Source organism: Lepus europaeus, chromosome 6, assembly GCF_033115175.1.
Source record: "Lepus europaeus isolate LE1 chromosome 6, mLepTim1.pri, whole genome shotgun sequence".
Classification (NCBI taxonomy): Eukaryota; Metazoa; Chordata; class Mammalia; order Lagomorpha; family Leporidae; genus Lepus; species Lepus europaeus.
In genome coordinates this window covers 65,961,681-65,980,348 of record NC_084832.1, presented here as the reverse complement: position 1 = coordinate 65,980,348, position 18,668 = coordinate 65,961,681, and the positions used below count along the sequence as shown (strand labels likewise).

The window sequence follows — 18,668 nt, the reverse complement described above, 5'->3', positions numbered from 1 at the left end:
TTTTTCACATCACATATTGGCTGTGGGTGGGCTGGGAGTCTTAAGTCTGAAAGAGTCTCCCAGGCAGGGTTTTCGTGAGCAAGAGAGAAGAGGGGGACATGGATCACCACACCAGCCCTCTCAGATTACTGCTGAGGCATGCGTGAATGCACGCATTCATGTGTGTGTGAAGGTTGTGTGTGGGGTGTGTGTGTGTGTGTGAGGGTATATGAATGTTTGAGGGGTAATTTGTGTGTGGGGGTGTATGGATGTGTCTGGGGGATAATGTGTGTGTGTATGTGGGTGTGAGTGGGATACATGGGTATGTGAGGGGGGTAAATGTGTGTGTGTGTGAGGGGGGAGCATATGGATGTGTGTGTGTGAAGGTTGTGTTTGGGGTGTATGTGTGTATGAGGATATATGGATGTTTGGGGGGTAATTTGTATGGGGGGGCGTATGGATGTGGGGGGGTAATGTGTGTGTGTGAGTGGGATATATGGGTATGTGGGGGGTAATATGTGTGTGATGGGCGTATGGATATGTGTGGGGATAATATGTGTGCATGCGTGTGTGTGTGAGTGTGTGAGGGGGGATATGGGTATGTGAGGAGGGGTAATTGTGTGTGAGGGGAGTGTATGGATGTGTGTGTGTGTGAGGGTATATGGATGTTTGGGGGGTAATTTGTGTGGAGGGGCGTATGGATGTGGGAGGGTAATGTGTGTGTGTCTGAGTGGGATATATGGCTATGTGAGGGGAGTAATATGTGGGGGGGGCATATGGATGTGTGTATGGGGTAATGTGTGTATGTTTTTGTGAGGGGGATATGGGTATGTGAGGAGGGGTAATATGTGTGTGTGTGAGGGGAATGTATGGATGTGTGTGTGAAGGTTGTGTGTGGGGGGTGTATTTGTGTGTGTGAGGGTATATGGATGTGTTTGGGGGGTAATTTGTGTGTGGGGGCATATGGATGTGTGTGTGTGGGTAATGTGTGTGTGTGAGTGGGATATACGGGTATGTGAGGGGAGTAATATGTGGGTGTGGGGGGGCATATGGATATGTGTGGGGGTAATATGTGTGTGTGTGAGGGGGGATATGGGTATGTGAGGAGGGGTAATATGTGTGTGAGGGGGGTGTATGGATGTGTGTATGGGGTAATGTGTGTGTGTATGTGCGAGGGGGGTGTATGGGTATGTGAGGTATACTCTGCCTATAAGAGGACCTGTATGTCCCATGGCAACAGCTAGGACTCTGTCATACTCTTACAGAGAGCCTGCAAGTAGCCACTCATCATCACCAAGCAAACTGCAAAACTAGAGTGGGAGAACCTTTGGGAAGGAAGTCCCTTTGTCTGCACCCCTGAATACAACTCTTCTGCCTCCATCCATCACTCTATTCCAAAGGTTTAGAAAAAGGGTGTTTGGCACAGCAGTTAAGTCACCACTTGGAATTCCCATAATCCATATTGGAGTGTTCCTTTTCCCATCCAGCTCCCTGCTAATGCTCCTGGAAAAGCAGCAGAGGATGGCCCAAGTGGTTGCAGGGGCGACCTGTGTGGGAGACCAAGATGGAGTTCTGGGCTCCTGGCTTCAGCCTGGCCCAACCCTTACTGCTGTACACATTTGGGGATTGAACCAGGGAATAGATGATCTCTTTCTTTCTCCTTTTCAAAGAAAAATAAATAAATTTTTAAAAGCTATTTTTAAAAATGAAAGAACATTGGTGAGAGGCCATTCACTCAACAGGTGTTTATTGAGTGCTCACTGTGTGCTATGCATTGTTCCAGCTTCCAAGAATATAGCTGTGAACAAAACCAACAAAAATCCCTTTTCTCATGAAGATTACGTTCTAGAGGGAAGAGACAGACAATAAACATAGAGTAGGTCAGGTGTTTATGACTGTGACGGGGCCTTATTTGCCACCAGTACAGTGGGACATCCCCCATCTCTCACCTTAATGGAGCAGGAGTGTTAACCTAGGTATTTCAAGCATCATCAGGTGAGTACAATCAGTAAATAAACAAACACAGCTGCTGTTTCTTGCACCTTTTTGTGCTCTGCTGGGCATTGTCTCTCTTTTTCTTTCTTCCTTTCTTTCCTTTCTTAAGATTTATTTTAATTTATATGAAAGGCAGAATTGCAGAGAGAGAAAGGGAGAGACAGAAGGAGGGATCTTCCATCTCCTAGTTCACACCCCGAATGGCCACAATGGCCGGGGACCAAGCCAGGAGCTAAGCCAGGAGCTTCTTCAGGGTTTCTCATGAGGGTGCAGGGGCCCAAGCACTTCAGCCATCCCATGCTGCTTTCCCAGGCACGTTAACAGGAGCTGCATCAGAAGCAGCTGAGACATGAACTGTCACCCATATGGGAGGCCAGCACTGCATGGGGCAGCTTAATCCACTGTGCTATAGTGCCCCAACATTGCATTTCTTACTGATTAAAACCATTCCATTCAAAGTAGTTTCACGTATACAACCACTCTTTCCCAAAAAATCTTTTATTTAATGAGTACAAATTGCATAAGTACAACTTTAGGAATATAGTGATTCTTCCCACCATACCTGCCCTCCCACCCACATTCCTCTTGCTTCTCCCATTCCCAGTCCCATTCTCCATTAAGATTCATTTTCGGCCGGCGCCGCGGCTCACTAGGCTAATCCTCTGCCTTGCGGCGCTGGCACACCGGGTTCTAGTCCCGGTCGGGGCACCGATCCTGTCCCGGTTGCCCCTCTTCCAGGCCAGCTCTCTGCTGTGGCCAGGGAGTGCAGTGGAGGATGGCCCAAGTCCTTGGGCCCTGCACCCCATGGGAGACCAGGATAAGCCCCTGGCTCCTGCCATCGGATCAGCGCGGTGCGCCGGCCGCAGCGCGCTACCGCGGCGGCCATTGGAGGGTGAACCAACGGCAAAAGGAAGACCTTTCTCTCTGTCTCTCTCTCATTGTCCACTCTGCCTGTCAAAAAAAAAAAAAAAAGATTCATTTTCTTTTTCCTTTTTTTAAAGACTTTATTTATTTATTTTAGAGGTAAAGTTACAGACAGTGAGAGGGAGAGACAGAGAGAAAGGTCTTCCATCCACTGATTCACTCCCCAAATGGCTGCAATGGTCAGAGCTGTGCCAATCCGAAGCTGGGAGCCAGGAGTTTCTTCCCCATCTCCCACATGGGTGCAGGTGACCAAGCACTCAGGCCATTATCCACTGCTTTCTCAGGCCACAGCAGAGATCTGGATCAGAAGCAGAGCAGCCAAGACCCACACTGGCGTCCATATGGGATGCTGGTGCATCAGGTAGAGGATTAACCTACTGAGCCAGAGCACCGGCCCCACAAAGATTGATTTTCAATTAACTTTATACACAGAAGACCAACTCTATACTAAGTAAAGATTTCAACAGTTTGCACACACACACAAAACTGTTTGAGAACAGGTTTTACACTTAATTCTCATAATACAGCTCATTGGGGACAGAAGTCCTGCATGGGGAGTTAGTGCATAGTGACTCCTGTTGTTAATTTAACAATTAACACTCTTATGTATGACATCAGTGATCACCTGAGGGTCTTGACATGAGCTGCCAAAGCTATGGAAGCCTTTTGTGACCACAAACTCTATTGTATTTAGATAAGGCCATAAGTAAAGTGGAGATTCTCTCCTCCCTTCAGAGAAAAGTACATCCTTCTTTGATGGCCACTTCTTTCCACTGGGGTCTCTCTCACAGAGATCCTTCATGTAGGACATTTTTTTGCCATGGTGTCTTGGCTTTCCATGCCTGAAATGCTCTCATGGGTTTTTCAGCCAGACCAGAATGCCTTAAGGGCTGAATCTGAGGTCAGAGTGCTGTTTAAAGCGATTGTCATTCTATGAGTCTACTGTATTACAGCCATTCTTTAACTACTGAGAATTTTAAAAGAGCTTTTGGAATCCTTGGGATGTCTTCTCAGGAACAGAGCAATGCAGTGGCCAGCTAATGGAAATGTATTGAAGTGACCTCATTCCTGTCTATTGATATCCAGCTATGCCATAAATGAGTGTGGGTTGGAGAGCAGATAGGGTGGGAAGAGATGACTTAATCTGCTATGCCAGAGCTCCTGTCCCCATACATACAAACAAATTTAACAGATAAAAACACAACACATTTGTCAAACTTTTGATGCAAGACCAAGGCATTGAGTTCACAGACCTAGAGTTCTGAATATTCTTTCTTATGTAAGCTCTGCCTCTTATTTAGAATTTTGTTTCCTTTCTTTAGTGTAGAATAAAATTTCTGAATAATCTGTGTTCACAATCCTCTTAGAACTTTTCTAACTTTTTACTTGTCTCATCCAACGTTAACATAAATTGCATTTTTTTCTTTAGTCAATTTTTCTGAGTCCTCCAAAACATTCAATGTAGTCTTCTATAGAAATAATCCTATCTTTCTTTTTCTATTCCTACTACATCAGTCTATATAATAGTTACAATGACAAGCATAAGTGGCATAAGAAGATTTGTGGAAAACACAAGGGTCTCTGTAAGCATCAGTGTAATTGGTGGGAACAGAAGTGTGTAGGAAAATGGACAGGAACACTGAGGGCAGGGAAGCTACTGCTTTCACATTAAGAAGGAAGCAAAGCTGCTGTCTTCAGGGAGATGTCACCTCATCTTTGAAAGTTGCTCTCAGCAAACACAGTCCTGAGAAACAGCCCAGGTAGACAGTGGCCAGGACCTTGCATCCTTGGGATACCCATCAATGGATGCTGAAGGCCCATGGTGAGCTGTTTTCCCAACAGCTTCTGGCTGGTCCTTTAACACATCAGGCCTGCTGTTGCCTCATGCCTTTGCAGTGTTCATTCCCTTAGCCTAGAAGGTTCTTCCTGAGACATCAGCAGGACTTTTCCTTACCTCCTCCAAATCTTTGCTACAATGTCACCTTCATAAGGTTCTTCCTGATCACTCTATTTAAAATTGCACCCTCCCACCCTCCATCTCATTCCATTCTATTTTCTGACAGCACTTGTCACCTTACTATATAAAGTAAGCTCATGAACTACATTTACATTTGTCCTCTGTCTCTCCCTACTCCCTACCTCCAAGAAGGTTAAGTCCCATAGTTGCATTAGGATGCATGCCAAGATGGCTCTGGTGAACAAACCACAGATAACTCTCACCCCTGAGTGAGGGTGGAACCACTCTTCCTGTGACTGTTATGTCACATGGAGACAGGATTTTGCTGATGTAAGGTACTGATCAGCTGACTCAGGGTCAATGGAAAGGCAGATTATCCAGGTGGAAGTGACCTAACTACATGATCCATTTTAATCTGTGCCTAGAGGTCAGAAACAAAGGAAGTGAGGGATCTCCCTACTCTCTTAAGGAGGCCAAATGGCAAGGTACAGAGGTCCACTTCTTGAAGCAGACAGCAGAGGCCCCGTTAACAGGTTAGCTGCCAGCTGGTGAACAGCCAGCAAGAAAGTAGGGGCTTATGTCTTAAAATTGCAGGGAAATGAATAGGCCAACCAACAACCTGAGTAGGCCCAGAAGAGGACCATGAGCTGCAATCCCAGCTGACACCCTCATTTCAACTGCATGAGACCCTGAGCAGACTCTCTAGCTAAGCCAGGCCCAACCTTCTGACCCGCAGGATTTAAGAGGTCATACATGGTAGTTGTTTTAATGAACTAGATGTGTGGTCACTTGCTAGGCAGCAATAGAAACCAAATGCAGCAGCGCAGGGATTTTTGCCTCTTTTGATCACTGGTGTATCTCGGAGTCCTAGAACATACCTAGCACACAACAGACAGTATTTATTGCTAGAACTTATGTGCTATTAATTTAGCCTTAGGAAAATATCAAGACATCCTCCTTATTTTTCTTATGTTGCTTCAAACTGGGAAAAATGGAGAGCCCAGAAGCCACTAGTGATGACCTTGAGTGAGCAACACTACAGGAGAGCGTCCAGGAATCTACTGAGTAGGTTAGGAGAAGTCCACCAGAAAGAACAGTTGCTATTGTACTCAACAACATGTTTGAATAAATGCACATGTTCATACCCCAACATAAGAAGGGGCTCTTAATCTTGGGGTACTAGGAGAGATTCACAGCTGCTACTTTTCCAGCAGATTTCTTTTTTCTTTTTTTTGACAGAGTGGACAGAGAGAGAGAGAGAAAGGTCTTGCTTTTTGCCGTTGGTTCACCCTCCAATGGCCGCCGCGGTAGGCGCGCTGCGGCTGGCGCACCGTGCTGATCCAATGGCAGGAACCAGGTGCTTCTCCTGGTCTCCCATGTGGGTACAGGGCCCAAGGACTTGGGCCATCCTCCACTGCACTCCCTGGCCACAGCAGAGAGCTGGCCTGGAAGAGGGGCAACCGGGACTAGAACCCGGTGTGCTGGCGCCGCAAGGCGGAGGATTAGCCTAGTGAGCCGCGGCGCCAGCCTTTTCCAGCAGATTTCTAAGCCTTATAGTAATGTATTAATCATAATAGCTCTCACCACCTCTCATGTATAGGCAATATTCTATGCATCTGACATGGATGAACTCATTTGATCTTTCCAGCCACCCTAGTAGGATGTTTCTGAATTATTTGCATTTTACAGATGAGGTACTGAGACACAAAGAAAGTGACTTACCCAGAGTAACAGAGCCAAGGAATGTTCAGTGCTCAAGTGGGCGTAGAATGCTGTCCGTCTTAACTCCACAGCCAGAGTTGTGAACTGTTTTATATGGTATTTTTTCCTGTTATATCCTCAACCTTCTGGAACTTAGCAAGCAAATGATTGATAAATATCTGAACCCCTCCAGCACCAAATGATGCCTTTTCTTACAGAAAAAGGTCGGCTGTTTATTGTCATGGAATATTGTGATGGAGGGGATCTCATGAGAAGGATCAGCAGACAGCGGGGAGTGTTATTTAGTGAAGATCAGGTAAAATCATTTCTAATTTGCTGTTTAATCTATATGTGGAGAGGAAGGATTACATTTAAAATGTCGTAAGTTTGTATGAAACATGAAAGAGTGGATCAATATTTTTGGTAAATTCAGACCAAAACATGTTTGCAATTGAACTTGAACTCTACCTTTTCTGAGCAATGAGATCTTCTTGAGAAAAGATAGTCTCTTTGGACAGTCTCACTTAGGATGCCTCTGAGATAAATCTTCCTGGCTTAAAAAGCGTCTGACTGTGGATGCTCCTTCGCCATTTGAAATGTGACATATTTATAGCTTCACTCTTTCCTTTTATCATTTGGCACTCGGTTTTAAAATAGCTATCCTACTCTGCTAGGGAAGACGGAAGATCTTAGCAATGTCTATTTAATTTTAGTGGCTGTTAAGAGAGGAGAAAGGGTGAAGATGAATGGCTTTAGTATCCATTTGCTCTTTGCACAAACACATTTTTCTTCTGTACTTCAAGCCTCCTTTGGGACCCGCTTGAGCGTTGTACTCATGAAGGTATGTATGTGTGTGGTGAAGAATCTGAATTAAGGCCCATGCCGTTGATAGGTGAGGCCATTGCCTCAAGTAGTAGCACAGGTGAGGTGAATAGTCACCATCTTTCTCTTGGCCGTTTGTGTCTTTGTTCTACTTTACCATCTAAGAGCTTCAGGCCCATATAATTCCTTCATAGAGTTTAAGTTGAGTATTTCATATGTATGAATGATTAAAAAGTCAGTATCTCTAATCTCCACAAATTTAATCAAGTATTATCCCTATGCTCATTTCTGTTATATATTAAATTGTTTATCTGTAGAAACCCTCCTTTTTTTTTTTCTGGGTATTCTTTTGTTACATTTTGTAAAAATGATTTTTAAAATTTATTTTTTTATTTTTATTTTTTTTAAACTTTTATTTAATGAATATAAATTTCCAAAGTACAGCTTATGGGTTACAATGGCTTCCCCCTCCCAAAACTTCCCTCCCACCCGCAACCTTCCCCTTTCCCGCTCCCTCTCCCCTTCCAATCACATCATGATTCATTTTCAATTCTCTTTATATACAGAAGATCAGTTTAGTATATATTAGGTAACGATTTCAACAATTTGCCGCCATATAGCAACACAAAGTGAAAAAAAAAATACTGTTGGAGTACTAGTTATAGCATTAAATAAGAGTGTACAGCACATTAAAGACAGAGATCCTACATAATATTGTTTTTAAAAAAAATTAATTAATTTTCTTTCCCAGTGGAAAGAACGGGGCCATCAAAGAAGGAAGTACCTTTCTCTGAAGGGAGGAGAGAACTTCCACTTTGACTATGACCCTATCAGAATAAGATCAAAGTCAGCGAACTCTAAAGGCTTCCATAGCCCTGGCAACTCATGACTAGAGCCTAGGGAGATTACTGACGCCATGAACAGGAGTGTCAAATTGTTAAGTCAGCAACAGGAGTCACTGTGTACTTACATCCCATGTGGGATCGGTCCTTAATGTGTTATCTAATGTGCAGTGATGCTATAACTAGTACTGAAACAGTATTTTTACACTTTGTGTTTCTGCGTGGGTACAAACTGATGTGATCTTTACTAATTATATACTGAATCAGTCTTCTGTATATAAAGATAATTTGAAATGAAAAAAAAAACCTGGTGTTAAATTGGAAATGGCATAGAAAATTAATTAATTTTTTTAAAAACAATATTATGTAGGATCTTGTCTTTAATGTGCTATTTTTTTATTTTTAATTTTTTTAAAAGATTTATTTTGTTTATTTGAAAGACAGAGTTACAGAGAGAGCTAGAGCCAGAGAGAGAGAAAGGTCTTCCATGTACTGGTTCATTCCCTCAGTGACCACAGCAGCCAGAGCTAAGCTGATCCGAAGCCAGGAGCCCGGAGCTTCTTCCAGATCTCTCACACAGGTGCAGAAGCCCAAGGACTTGGGCTGTTTTCTGCTGCTTTCCCAGGCCGTAGCAGAAAGCTAGATTGGAAGTGGAGCAGTTGGGATTCGAACCGGTGCCCATCTCAGATACCGGTGCTGCAGGCAGGAGCTTTAATCCACTGCGCCACAGTGCAGGCCCCTAAAAATGCTTTTGAAGAAAAATTTGAATTCTGCTTCCCTTTGTTGGAAAAGAACTAAAATAACAACTGAATACTTGGGATTTAGCTTTGTTCCCTATTATTTTTCTTTTCTTTTTCTTTTTATTTATTTATTTTATTTTTGACAGGCAGAGTGGATAGTGAGAGAGAGAGACAGAGAGAAAGGTCTTCCTTTACCGTTGGTTCACCCTCCAATGGCCGCTGCAGCTGGCACATCTCACTGATCCGAAGCCAGGAGCCAGGCGCTTCTCCCGGTCTCCCATGCGGGTACAGGGCCCAAGGACTTGGGCCATCCTCCACTGCCTTCCCAGGCCACAGTGGAGAGCTGGCCTGGAAGAGGGGCAACCGGGATAGAATTCGGCGCCCCAACTGGGACTAGAACCCGGTGTGCCGGCGCTGCAAGGCAGAGGATTAGCCTGTTAAGCCACGGCGCTGGCCTATTATTTTTCTCTTCCTGAATAATTTGACAGACAATGACCCAGTGAAATTTTAGAATAGTTTAAATGAATTTCTATAAATATAGGACACATTTATTTTATTTTATTTTTTAAAGATTTATTTATTTTATGTGAAAGGCAGAGGCAGAGAGAGAGAGAGCAGTCTTCCATCCACCAGTTTATTCCCCAGATGGCTGCAACGGCTAGAGCTGAGCCGATCCGAAGCCAGGAACCATGAGCTGCTTCTGGATCTCCCATGTGGAAGCAGGGTCCCAATGACCCTGCTTTTCCAGGCCGTAGTAGAAAACTGGCTCGGAAGTGGAGCAGCCAGGACTCAAACTGGCTATGCCACAACGCCGGCCCCCATAAGACACATTTTAATAAGGAGGCACATGGCCAACTAAGATAAAATAAAAATCATGACTAAGAAATAAAGCTAAGATGTATAAGTAAAACTTGTTGGTTTTTATATCAGACACATAGATAGATGTTTTATTACGATCTCTAATATCCTCATCAGTTCTCGACTTGTTCCTTTTTCTTCCTGACCGCAGCTTTCTTCCTCCACGGGAAGGAAAAACCAGTGGTATCAGTGCTGTCAACAAACAGGGCTGCTGTCTCCTGTTCCCAATGCCATCAGCAACCCAGTGTCAAATAAGAAAAAGAAAATAATCAATGTCTCCCTCTTCCCCTTGCTGCTTATCTTTTTCTATATCTGGAATATGAGGCCAGCACTGGGGCTCAGCAAGTAAAACCATTACCTGCAACACAGGCATCCCGGCTGCTCCACTTCCATGCCAGCTCCCTGCTCGTGTGCCTGTATCTGGAATTCCCTTTGAGACCAAAAATGTTTGAACTGCCTTTCTGTGCCTCCATTGTTCTAGCTGTAAAACAAAAATAATGTGATAAAATAGCTCTGTTTCATTCCTATAAACCCACACATAGAAAAATGTATCATCTCTCTCTTTCTGCATGTAATCATGAAGACATTTCAGTGAATGCGCGACTGTTGACTAGTTTTATTCTATGTCCCCTCTACAGATCCTGGGTTGGTTTGTGCAGATTTCTCTAGGACTAAAACATATTCATGACAGGAAGATCTTACACAGGGACATAAAAGCTCAGGTAATAGCACAAAGAGAAGACAAAGAATTGACTTTTCTTTTCTTGCAGTATTTCAATAAACGTAACATTTCCTCCATTTATAGAATATTTTTCTGAGCAAGAATGGAATGGTTGCAAAGCTTGGGGACTTTGGTATAGCAAGAGTCCTGAATAAGTAAGTACTTTTAAAAATCTTTTTTTTTTCTATTCAAAGCAGCCAAAAGAAACTTGGTTGTAAAAATAATTTGAGGAAATTTTATAGAAATGAATTAAACCATTCAGGTGGTACTTTGCCGGAGATTACAGTTCCGAAAAGAAATTGTGGCATAACAAAATGGTGTTGGTAATGTTGTGTAGCATGATACAAGTTTAGCAAATATGGGACTAGAAAATGCATAAAGCTCATGAGAATTTAGAGAAACAGGTTTATGCTTGCTAGGGGAATAAATTGCTATGACTGTTTTGGAAGACAATTTGGTGGTAATATCTATGAAGAAGATTTTAAATGTTTTGCTTCTAGGAATTGATTCCAAAGGAATAATTTGAGATTTGGAATAATTTAAATGCTTGGTAATTGAAAAATGGTTAAATAAAATAATGAAACTCATGTACCCAAACATATGGGAATACTTCACAAAGTTTGTAGAAAGGGGCCAGCACCGTGGCATAGTAGATTAAGCTTCTGCCTGTGTTGTTGGCATCTCAAATGGGCACCAGTTCGAGCCCTAGATGCTCCACTTCTGATCCAGCTCCCTGCTAATGACCTGGGAAAGCAGTGGAAGATGGCCCAAGTATTTGTGCCCCTGCACTTACGTGGGAGACCCAGAAGAAGAGCTCCTGGCTCCTGACTTTGGATCAGCCTAGCTCTGGCCATTACGGCAATTTGGGGAGCGAACCAGTGGATGGAAGACTTCTTTCTGTCTCTCCCTCTCTCTGTAACACTGCCTCTTAAATAAATATATTGATCTTGAAGTTTGTAGAAAATGAACTAGAAGATTATTTTGGTGGAAAAAATGTTGAAATTCATACATAGTTTTCATAGTATGCATTTTCTATAGACTTTATAAAGACCTCACATATGTGTGGATTTCAAAATATTTTGCACCAAAATCAACTTATCTCTTAATTCCATTTTCCACAGACTTTTTGATGTATCCTTGTTAGCAGAGATGAGTGGTGGGGTTCTTGTCTTTGTCCAAGAAAGAATTCAGGGGTGAGACAGAGCAAAGTAGCTAAGTTTTATTGGGGGCAGGGCATCCGTTAGAACGGAAGGGACAGAGAGTGCCCAGTCACTCAGACTGGGGGAAAGCAAGGTTACCTGGTTGAATGGAGAGAATACACCTGACAGACCAGGTGGGCGCCTCAGCGGAGAGCAGAGAGCTGAGCACGTGGTCTTTGTTCAGGGAATCAAGCTAATTCTTCCAACTGTTTCTGTTCTCCAGGACTAAGGGTTTGCTGAGTGTAAATTAGGAAAATTCATCCCCAGGTTTACTACTCGGTATTAACAGGCTAGGGAGCCCTCCTGGCGCTGGGCAGGGCAGCCTCCCCGGGGTGCCTGCCTTAGAGGAAAGCTGTGAAAGTTTTACTGCTTCATGTTATCAAGCCTGGTAACACATTTGGTGCTGAGAAGAGAGGATTGTCCTGGGGAGCCTCCCCCGGGGGAGGGGCTTAGACCACCTGGGAAGTTACCAGGGTCTGGGCAGGACTTTGCAGTGTCAATCCTGGGCTGCTTCCAAGGTGAGCTTCTGCACATGCTGTTTTCCTCAGGCCCCTCTCACACAGAGGCTAATTTCTAACTTACACCCTCGTTTTATATCAGAACCGCTCATGATTTTGAAGACTTCTTGATAGTTTGTTTGTAGGGATATTAAGTAAAGAAAATGGAGTTGTGAATTTTAAATGCATTTTGATCACAGCTATATGAAAAATATTAATGGAAAAAATATATCAAAAATTTAACAATAGTTGTTTTGGGGCACAAAAATTCCAGGTAACTTTTTTCAGTTTCTTATTTCCCAATTTTAAATCATGAGATTGCATTTCTTTGATAACTGTAAAATGGGGTCTTTGTCCATAGGAGAGATTTTTAGAACATAACCATTATATCGCTTTGTAGAAATTTTAAGCCATTAAAAATTTTGGAGGAGCTATTTATAAGTTTAAAAATCAACTGACTGGGGCCAGTGCTGTGGCGTAGCAGGTAAAGCTGCCGCTTACAGTGCCAGCATCCCATATGGATGCTGGTTCGAGACCCAGCTGCTCCACTTCCAATCTACCTCTCTGCTATGACCTGGGAAAGCAGTGGAAGATGGCCCGAGTCCCTGGGCCCCTGCTCCCATGTGGGAGACTCCGGAAGAAGCTTATGGCTCCTGGCTTCAGGTCGGCCCAGCTCTGGCCATTGCAGCCACTGGGGGAGTGAACCAGCATATGGAAGATCTCTGTCTCTCTGCTTCTGCCTCTTTGTAACTCTACCTTTCAAATAAATAAATAAATCTTTTTTTAAAAAAATCAACTGATTATATCCCAACAAGCAAAAAAAAAGTGATTTTATCATTCTATTAGCAGTGTACAGTTTTGCTTTCTTCTAATATGTGCATGTTTCAAATTTTGTGTTATTTTTACATATTTTGCTTGCATAAGTAAGCCTTTTCTTATATAATAAACCATACTTTTTTATTTAATTTATTAGTTCCATGGAACTTGCTCAAACTTGTGTTGGAACGCCTTACTACCTGTCTCCAGAGATCTGTCAGAATAAACCCTACAACAATAAAACGTGAGTTGCTAATTACTAGTTTGAAAGTGTTAGTAAAATCTGATGGACAGGTGTTGTGGCACAGCTGGTTAAGCCTGTGCCAGCAAGGAAGCCATCCCATATGGGTACCAGTTGGCTGCTTAGCTTCCCATCCAGCTCCCTCTAATGTACCTGGGAAAGCACCAGAAGACACCCCAACCACATGGGCCCTTGCCACCCATGTAGGAGACCCAGATGGAATTCTAATCTTCTGGCTTTGGCCTGGCCAAGCCCTAGCCATTGTGGTCACGTGGGGAGTGAACTAGCGGTTAGAGGACTTCTTTCTTTGTCTTGCCCTCTCTCTGTGTAGATCCGCCTTTCAAATTCATAAAGAAAATTAAAGAAAAAAATCTGATGGAAACAGTGAGTTAAGATTCCAGAAAGTAGAGTTTAATCTCTTTTCTTTTTCTTCACATATTCTTCTAATTTCATTTTCTTCATATGTAAAATGGGGATCCCAGTGACTATCTCTGACTAGTGCTCCCTGAAGCTTTTGAAGTAATTTAGAAAAATTTTTCTTTTTTCAAATTTTTTTTATTTGACAGGTAGAGTTATAGACAGAGAGAGAGGCAGAGAGAAAGGTCTTCCTTCCGTTGGTTCACCCCACAAATGGCCACCACGGCCGGCGCATTGTGCTGATCCGAAGCCAGGAGCCAGGTGCTTCTTCCTGGTCTCCCATGTGGGTGCAGGGGCCCAAGCACTTGGGCCATCCTCCACTGCCTTTCTGGGCCACAGCAGAGAGCTGGACTGGAAGAGGAGCAACTGGGACTAGAACCCAGCACCCATATGGGATGCTGGCACCACAGGTGGAAGATTAACCAAGTGAGCCACAGTGCTAGCCCCTAGAAAAATTTTTCTTCATTTAAATATACAAGTGATACAAGGAATATTATTTTATTTATTTCTTTTATTGTTTTAGAAGGAATAATATTGACAGCTGCAGTCAATGTGATGCCCATCATTACCTATTATTTAATCTATTGCAGAAAAATGTTGTAGATGTGTCAGGTATGTAGCAGTGATGTCTGCACTGGCTTAGGAGCTAGGAATCCTAGTCTTGGCTCATCCACTGACTTGACAAAGTCAGCCTGCCTCTGTGGTTCTCAGTTCTCCAACCTCTCACAAACAGGTGTTGGCTAGATGATCTTTAAAGTGACTTCCAGCTTTAAAACCTACTATGGAGCAGGTTTTGTGGCACAGCAGGTTAAGCTATTGCTTGGGACAATGAAGTCCCCACCTCTGCTTCTGATCCAGCCTCCTGGTGATATGCACCCTGGGAAGAAGCAGATGATGCTTGGAGTGCTTGAGCCCTTGAAACCCATGTGGGAGACCTGGATGGAACTCCTGGCTCCTGGCTTCAGCCTGGCTCAACCCTGGCAGTTACCAGTATTTGGGGAGTGAACCAGTGGCTGGAAGAGCCACTGCCACTAACTTGGCCTAGAGGGAAGGCTGAGTTAACTGTTAATTGAGTTAACTCCATTGAGAGTTCCTTGTTCATTTGTTTAGGAAAACACCCAAGGGATATTTGGCTGTTAGATTTTGAAAAAGAAAGAAGGAAGGCAAAGCATAATAAAATAGCAGGCATTGTTTATTTGCGTGTTTTGAGACATCTTTTGGCACCAAGGAGCTTGTTTCATGTTGTGCAGTAATGCAGCTAGAACCATGCTGGATGGGAGTGAGGCTGGTCCAAGCAAAACTCCCTGCTGATGGCTGGGAAAGCAGTGAAAGTTGGCCCATGTGCTCTGGCCCCTGTACCCATAAGGAGACCCAGATGGAGTTTCAGGCTCCTTGCTTTAGTCTGTCTCGGCCCTAGCTTTTGCGGCCATTTGGGGAATGAACCAGTGGTTGGAGGATCTCTCCCTCTCTCTCTCTGTTTCTCCCTCTCTTCCTGCTCTCTCTGTTACTCTGCCTTTCAAATAAACAAAGTAAATCTTTAAAAAAAAAAAAAAGAATTTGAATCAGGACAGACAGTTATTGCACTGGTTAGGACACTGCTTGGTACCCTGAGCCCATATCAGTTTCTGGTTTCAGTTCCAGCTCTTCTGCTTTTGATCCTAAATTGAGTCCTGATCCAGCCCTGCCTTTTGTGGCCATTTGGGAAGTGAACCAGTGGATGGAAAAATGTCTCTTTGTCTGTCTATCTCTTTATCTGTCTTTCAAATAAAATGAAAACTAATTAATTTTTTAAAAATTTGAGTCCACATTTAAATACCGAAACACTTTCAGATGTGCAGGTTTGGTGTTTTTGGAATCCAAAAGATATTGGCAATAACCACCAGCATAGCTGCTGGCCCATTTAGGCCAGCAAACCATTCCTTGGTTTGTCACACAGAGGGTGGTGTCAGGATTGCAGGTGGCCTAGGTTAGATGGGGCCTGAGTCCTGAAGGTTGTGAATTCACCGTACTGGCCACAGAGGGCGCTGTGGGAAAAGAGAGAAGTTTGGAGACTCTAGAAGACCAAATAAAGGCAAAGTATCTGTGTGGTGAGAAATGGCAGGTGAATTTCTGGGAATTTGTAGAAAGCAGTTCAACTTTGTTTCCAATTAGTTCTGTAATCAGTCTGCTGTATGTAGTCCTTTAGTATAAGGTTCTCTCCCTCTCTCTCTCTCTCTCTCACTGTTGTACACACTCTCACAAACACACAGGAAGCATTACTAACTGGTACAGCCATTTACCTTAGCTTGTTTTGATTTTTTTACGACCTGTATTCTCATTATTTTTCTTTGCTGTTGTAGATTTAATTATATTTTTTGTTCTATAGAATAATTCCTTATTAAACCAATCCCATGTAAATATTTTTAATATTTATTTTATCTATTTGAAAGGCAGAACTAGAGAGGGAGAGAGAGAGACAGAGAGAAAGAGAGAGAGGTCTCTCATCCACTGGTTCATCCCCCCACATGGCTACAACAGCAGGGTCTGGGCCAGGCTAACCCAGGAACCAGGAGCTTTTTCTGGATATCCCATGTGGGTGCAGGGGCCCAAGCACTTGTGCCATCCTCTCCTGCTTTCCCAGGCACATTGGCAGGGAGCTGGATTGAAAATGGAGCCACCAGTACTCAAACCAGTGCCCATCTGGGATGCCAGCACTGAAGGCAGTGATTTAGCCCACTATGCCACAGCACCAGCTTCCCATGTAAATATTTATTAAATGCTAAATCTATAAAGAGCAAAACTCAAGTCATGTATTATAAATATATTTTTCTAATGTTTATTTCAGGACCTCTGCTCATCACTTAATATAACTTTGGTTCTGTCAAGAGTCTGTAGTAGAATATATCTTCAAAATCAACCACATTTTATAATTTGAGTCAAAACAAATCCATGTTTGAGTCCTGCCTCCCTCCTCAAAGTCCTCAATTTCATCATATTCATGGTTTTCTTTGAGCACGTGAAGTTGCAGTAAATATTGGACCATCCATCCAGTTGTAGCAAAGTTTACATACCCTTTGCTAGGATTCTCAAAAAGCACAAATGGTTTTTATTTTACCTCCCAGTGTAATAAGAAAAAGAATTGGTAGTATATCTGAAAGCATTTATAAAAATGGAGCAACCTATATAAAATTCTGAAGTTCCATGAGTGTAAGGTGCAGGAAGCATAAAAGCTTTTACTCAGATCCGTGGTTATTTTCTTAACAAGTAACCTCTTATCTTCCCTAGGGATATTTGGTCTCTTGGCTGTGTCTTATATGAACTCTGCACACTCAAACACCCTGTGAGTATGCCCATTATCAGATTAATCTCAAATTATTGAAATCAGATAAGTGAAGTTAACTTTTGGGAGAAAAAGGTTAATGTTTGACTTTATTAGATTGTTAAAAACTATGTGGACAAGCTATTAAAAAGAATGATAGACCTGTATGCCCCAACATACTAAGATGTTCAAGAAATATTAGGAAGTCAAAAGTTACCTATCTGAACTTAGAGTAGTGATTACTGTAGGCTGGAAATGTTGGAAAGAGGGAGGGGATAGAGGAAGATTGGATGGACAGTGGGTACCAAAACACAGAAGCAGCAAGTTCTAGTGTTCCATAGCACAGTGCATTGACTACAGTGCCTGGCTCCTGGCTTCAGATCAGTGCAGCGCCAGCCATAGCAGCCATTAGGGGAGTGAACCAACAGAAGGAAGACCTTTCTCTCTGTCTCTCTCTCTCACTGTCTATAACTCTCTCTGTCTCTCTCTCACTGTCTAACTTTGCCTGTCAAAAAAAAAAAAAAAAGAGAGAGAGAAGGGGCAGGAGGCAGGTGTTTAGCCCAGTGGTTAAGATGCCCACATCCCATATCAGAATGCCTGGGTTTGAAAGTTCCACCTCTACTCCTGACTCCAGCTTTTTGCCACTGAAAACCATGGTAGTTTTCAGATGATGGCCTAAATACTTTTTTTTAAACCTAGAAACCTTTTATTTAAGATATACAAACTTCATGCATTTCATACATACAATTAGGAACATACTTATTCTTCTTCCCACCTCCCCTCCCTCCCACCCACCCATACTCCCACCCTTCTTCCTCCTCCCTCTCCTATTTCCATTCTTATTTTTTACTAAGATCTATTTTCAATTAACTTTATATACATAAGATTAACCTTATACTAAGTAAAAAGTTCAACGAATAGCAAGAAAAAAAAACTGTTCTCAACAGTTGAGACAAGGGCTATTCAAAGTCATTGCATCTCAGAGTATCAATTTCACTTCTATAGATTACCTTTCAGGTACTTTTAGTCACCACAGATCAAGGAAAACATGTAGTATTTGTCTTTTGGGGACTGGCTTATTTCACTAAGTATGATGTTTTTCCAGTTGTATCCATTTTGTTACAAATGACAGGACTTCATTTTTAACTGCTGTGTAGTATTCCATGGTGTGCATATCCCATAATTTCTTTTTCCAGTCTTCAGTTAACAGACATCTGGGTTGATTCCATATCTTAGCTATTGTGAACTGAGATACAGGCCTAAATATTTTGGTTCCCACCCTCCATATGGGAGACCTGGATTGAGCTTCTGGCTCCCAGCTTCAACCTGCCCCAGACCCTGCTGTTGAAGGCATTTGGGGAGTGAACCAGCAGATGGGAGCTCTGTGTCTTTGTCTATCTGTCTGTCTGTCTGTCTCTCTCTGCATCTCTATTAAATTAATAAATATTTTTAAAAGAAAGGTTAAGAAAGGGATATGCTGTGCATGTGTTGAAATATTGCACAGTACCCCATAAAAATGTATAAGAACTGTATAGAAATAAAAATTTAAATAAAGTAATTAAGTTTTACATGCAGAAAAGCTTTACATAAAAAAGTCCAAGTTAGAGAATACTATGTATAGCACATTTGCATCACAAGTAAAATGTGTGTGCATATACATA

General features: G+C 42.7%; 1 protein-coding gene across 1 annotated transcript in view; it reads left to right on the top strand.

Annotated features, from left to right (window-relative positions):
* NEK5 (NIMA related kinase 5) overlaps window positions 1-18,668 on the top strand; it is a 93,687-nt gene that overhangs the window by 2,590 nt on the left and 72,429 nt on the right. Inside the window, 5 exon segments of the mRNA XM_062195348.1 lie at window positions 6,775-6,872; window positions 10,457-10,540; window positions 10,624-10,694; window positions 13,209-13,295; window positions 16,974-17,028. Coding sequence (XP_062051332.1) covers window positions 6,775-6,872; window positions 10,457-10,540; window positions 10,624-10,694; window positions 13,209-13,295; window positions 16,974-17,028 — 395 coding nt within the window.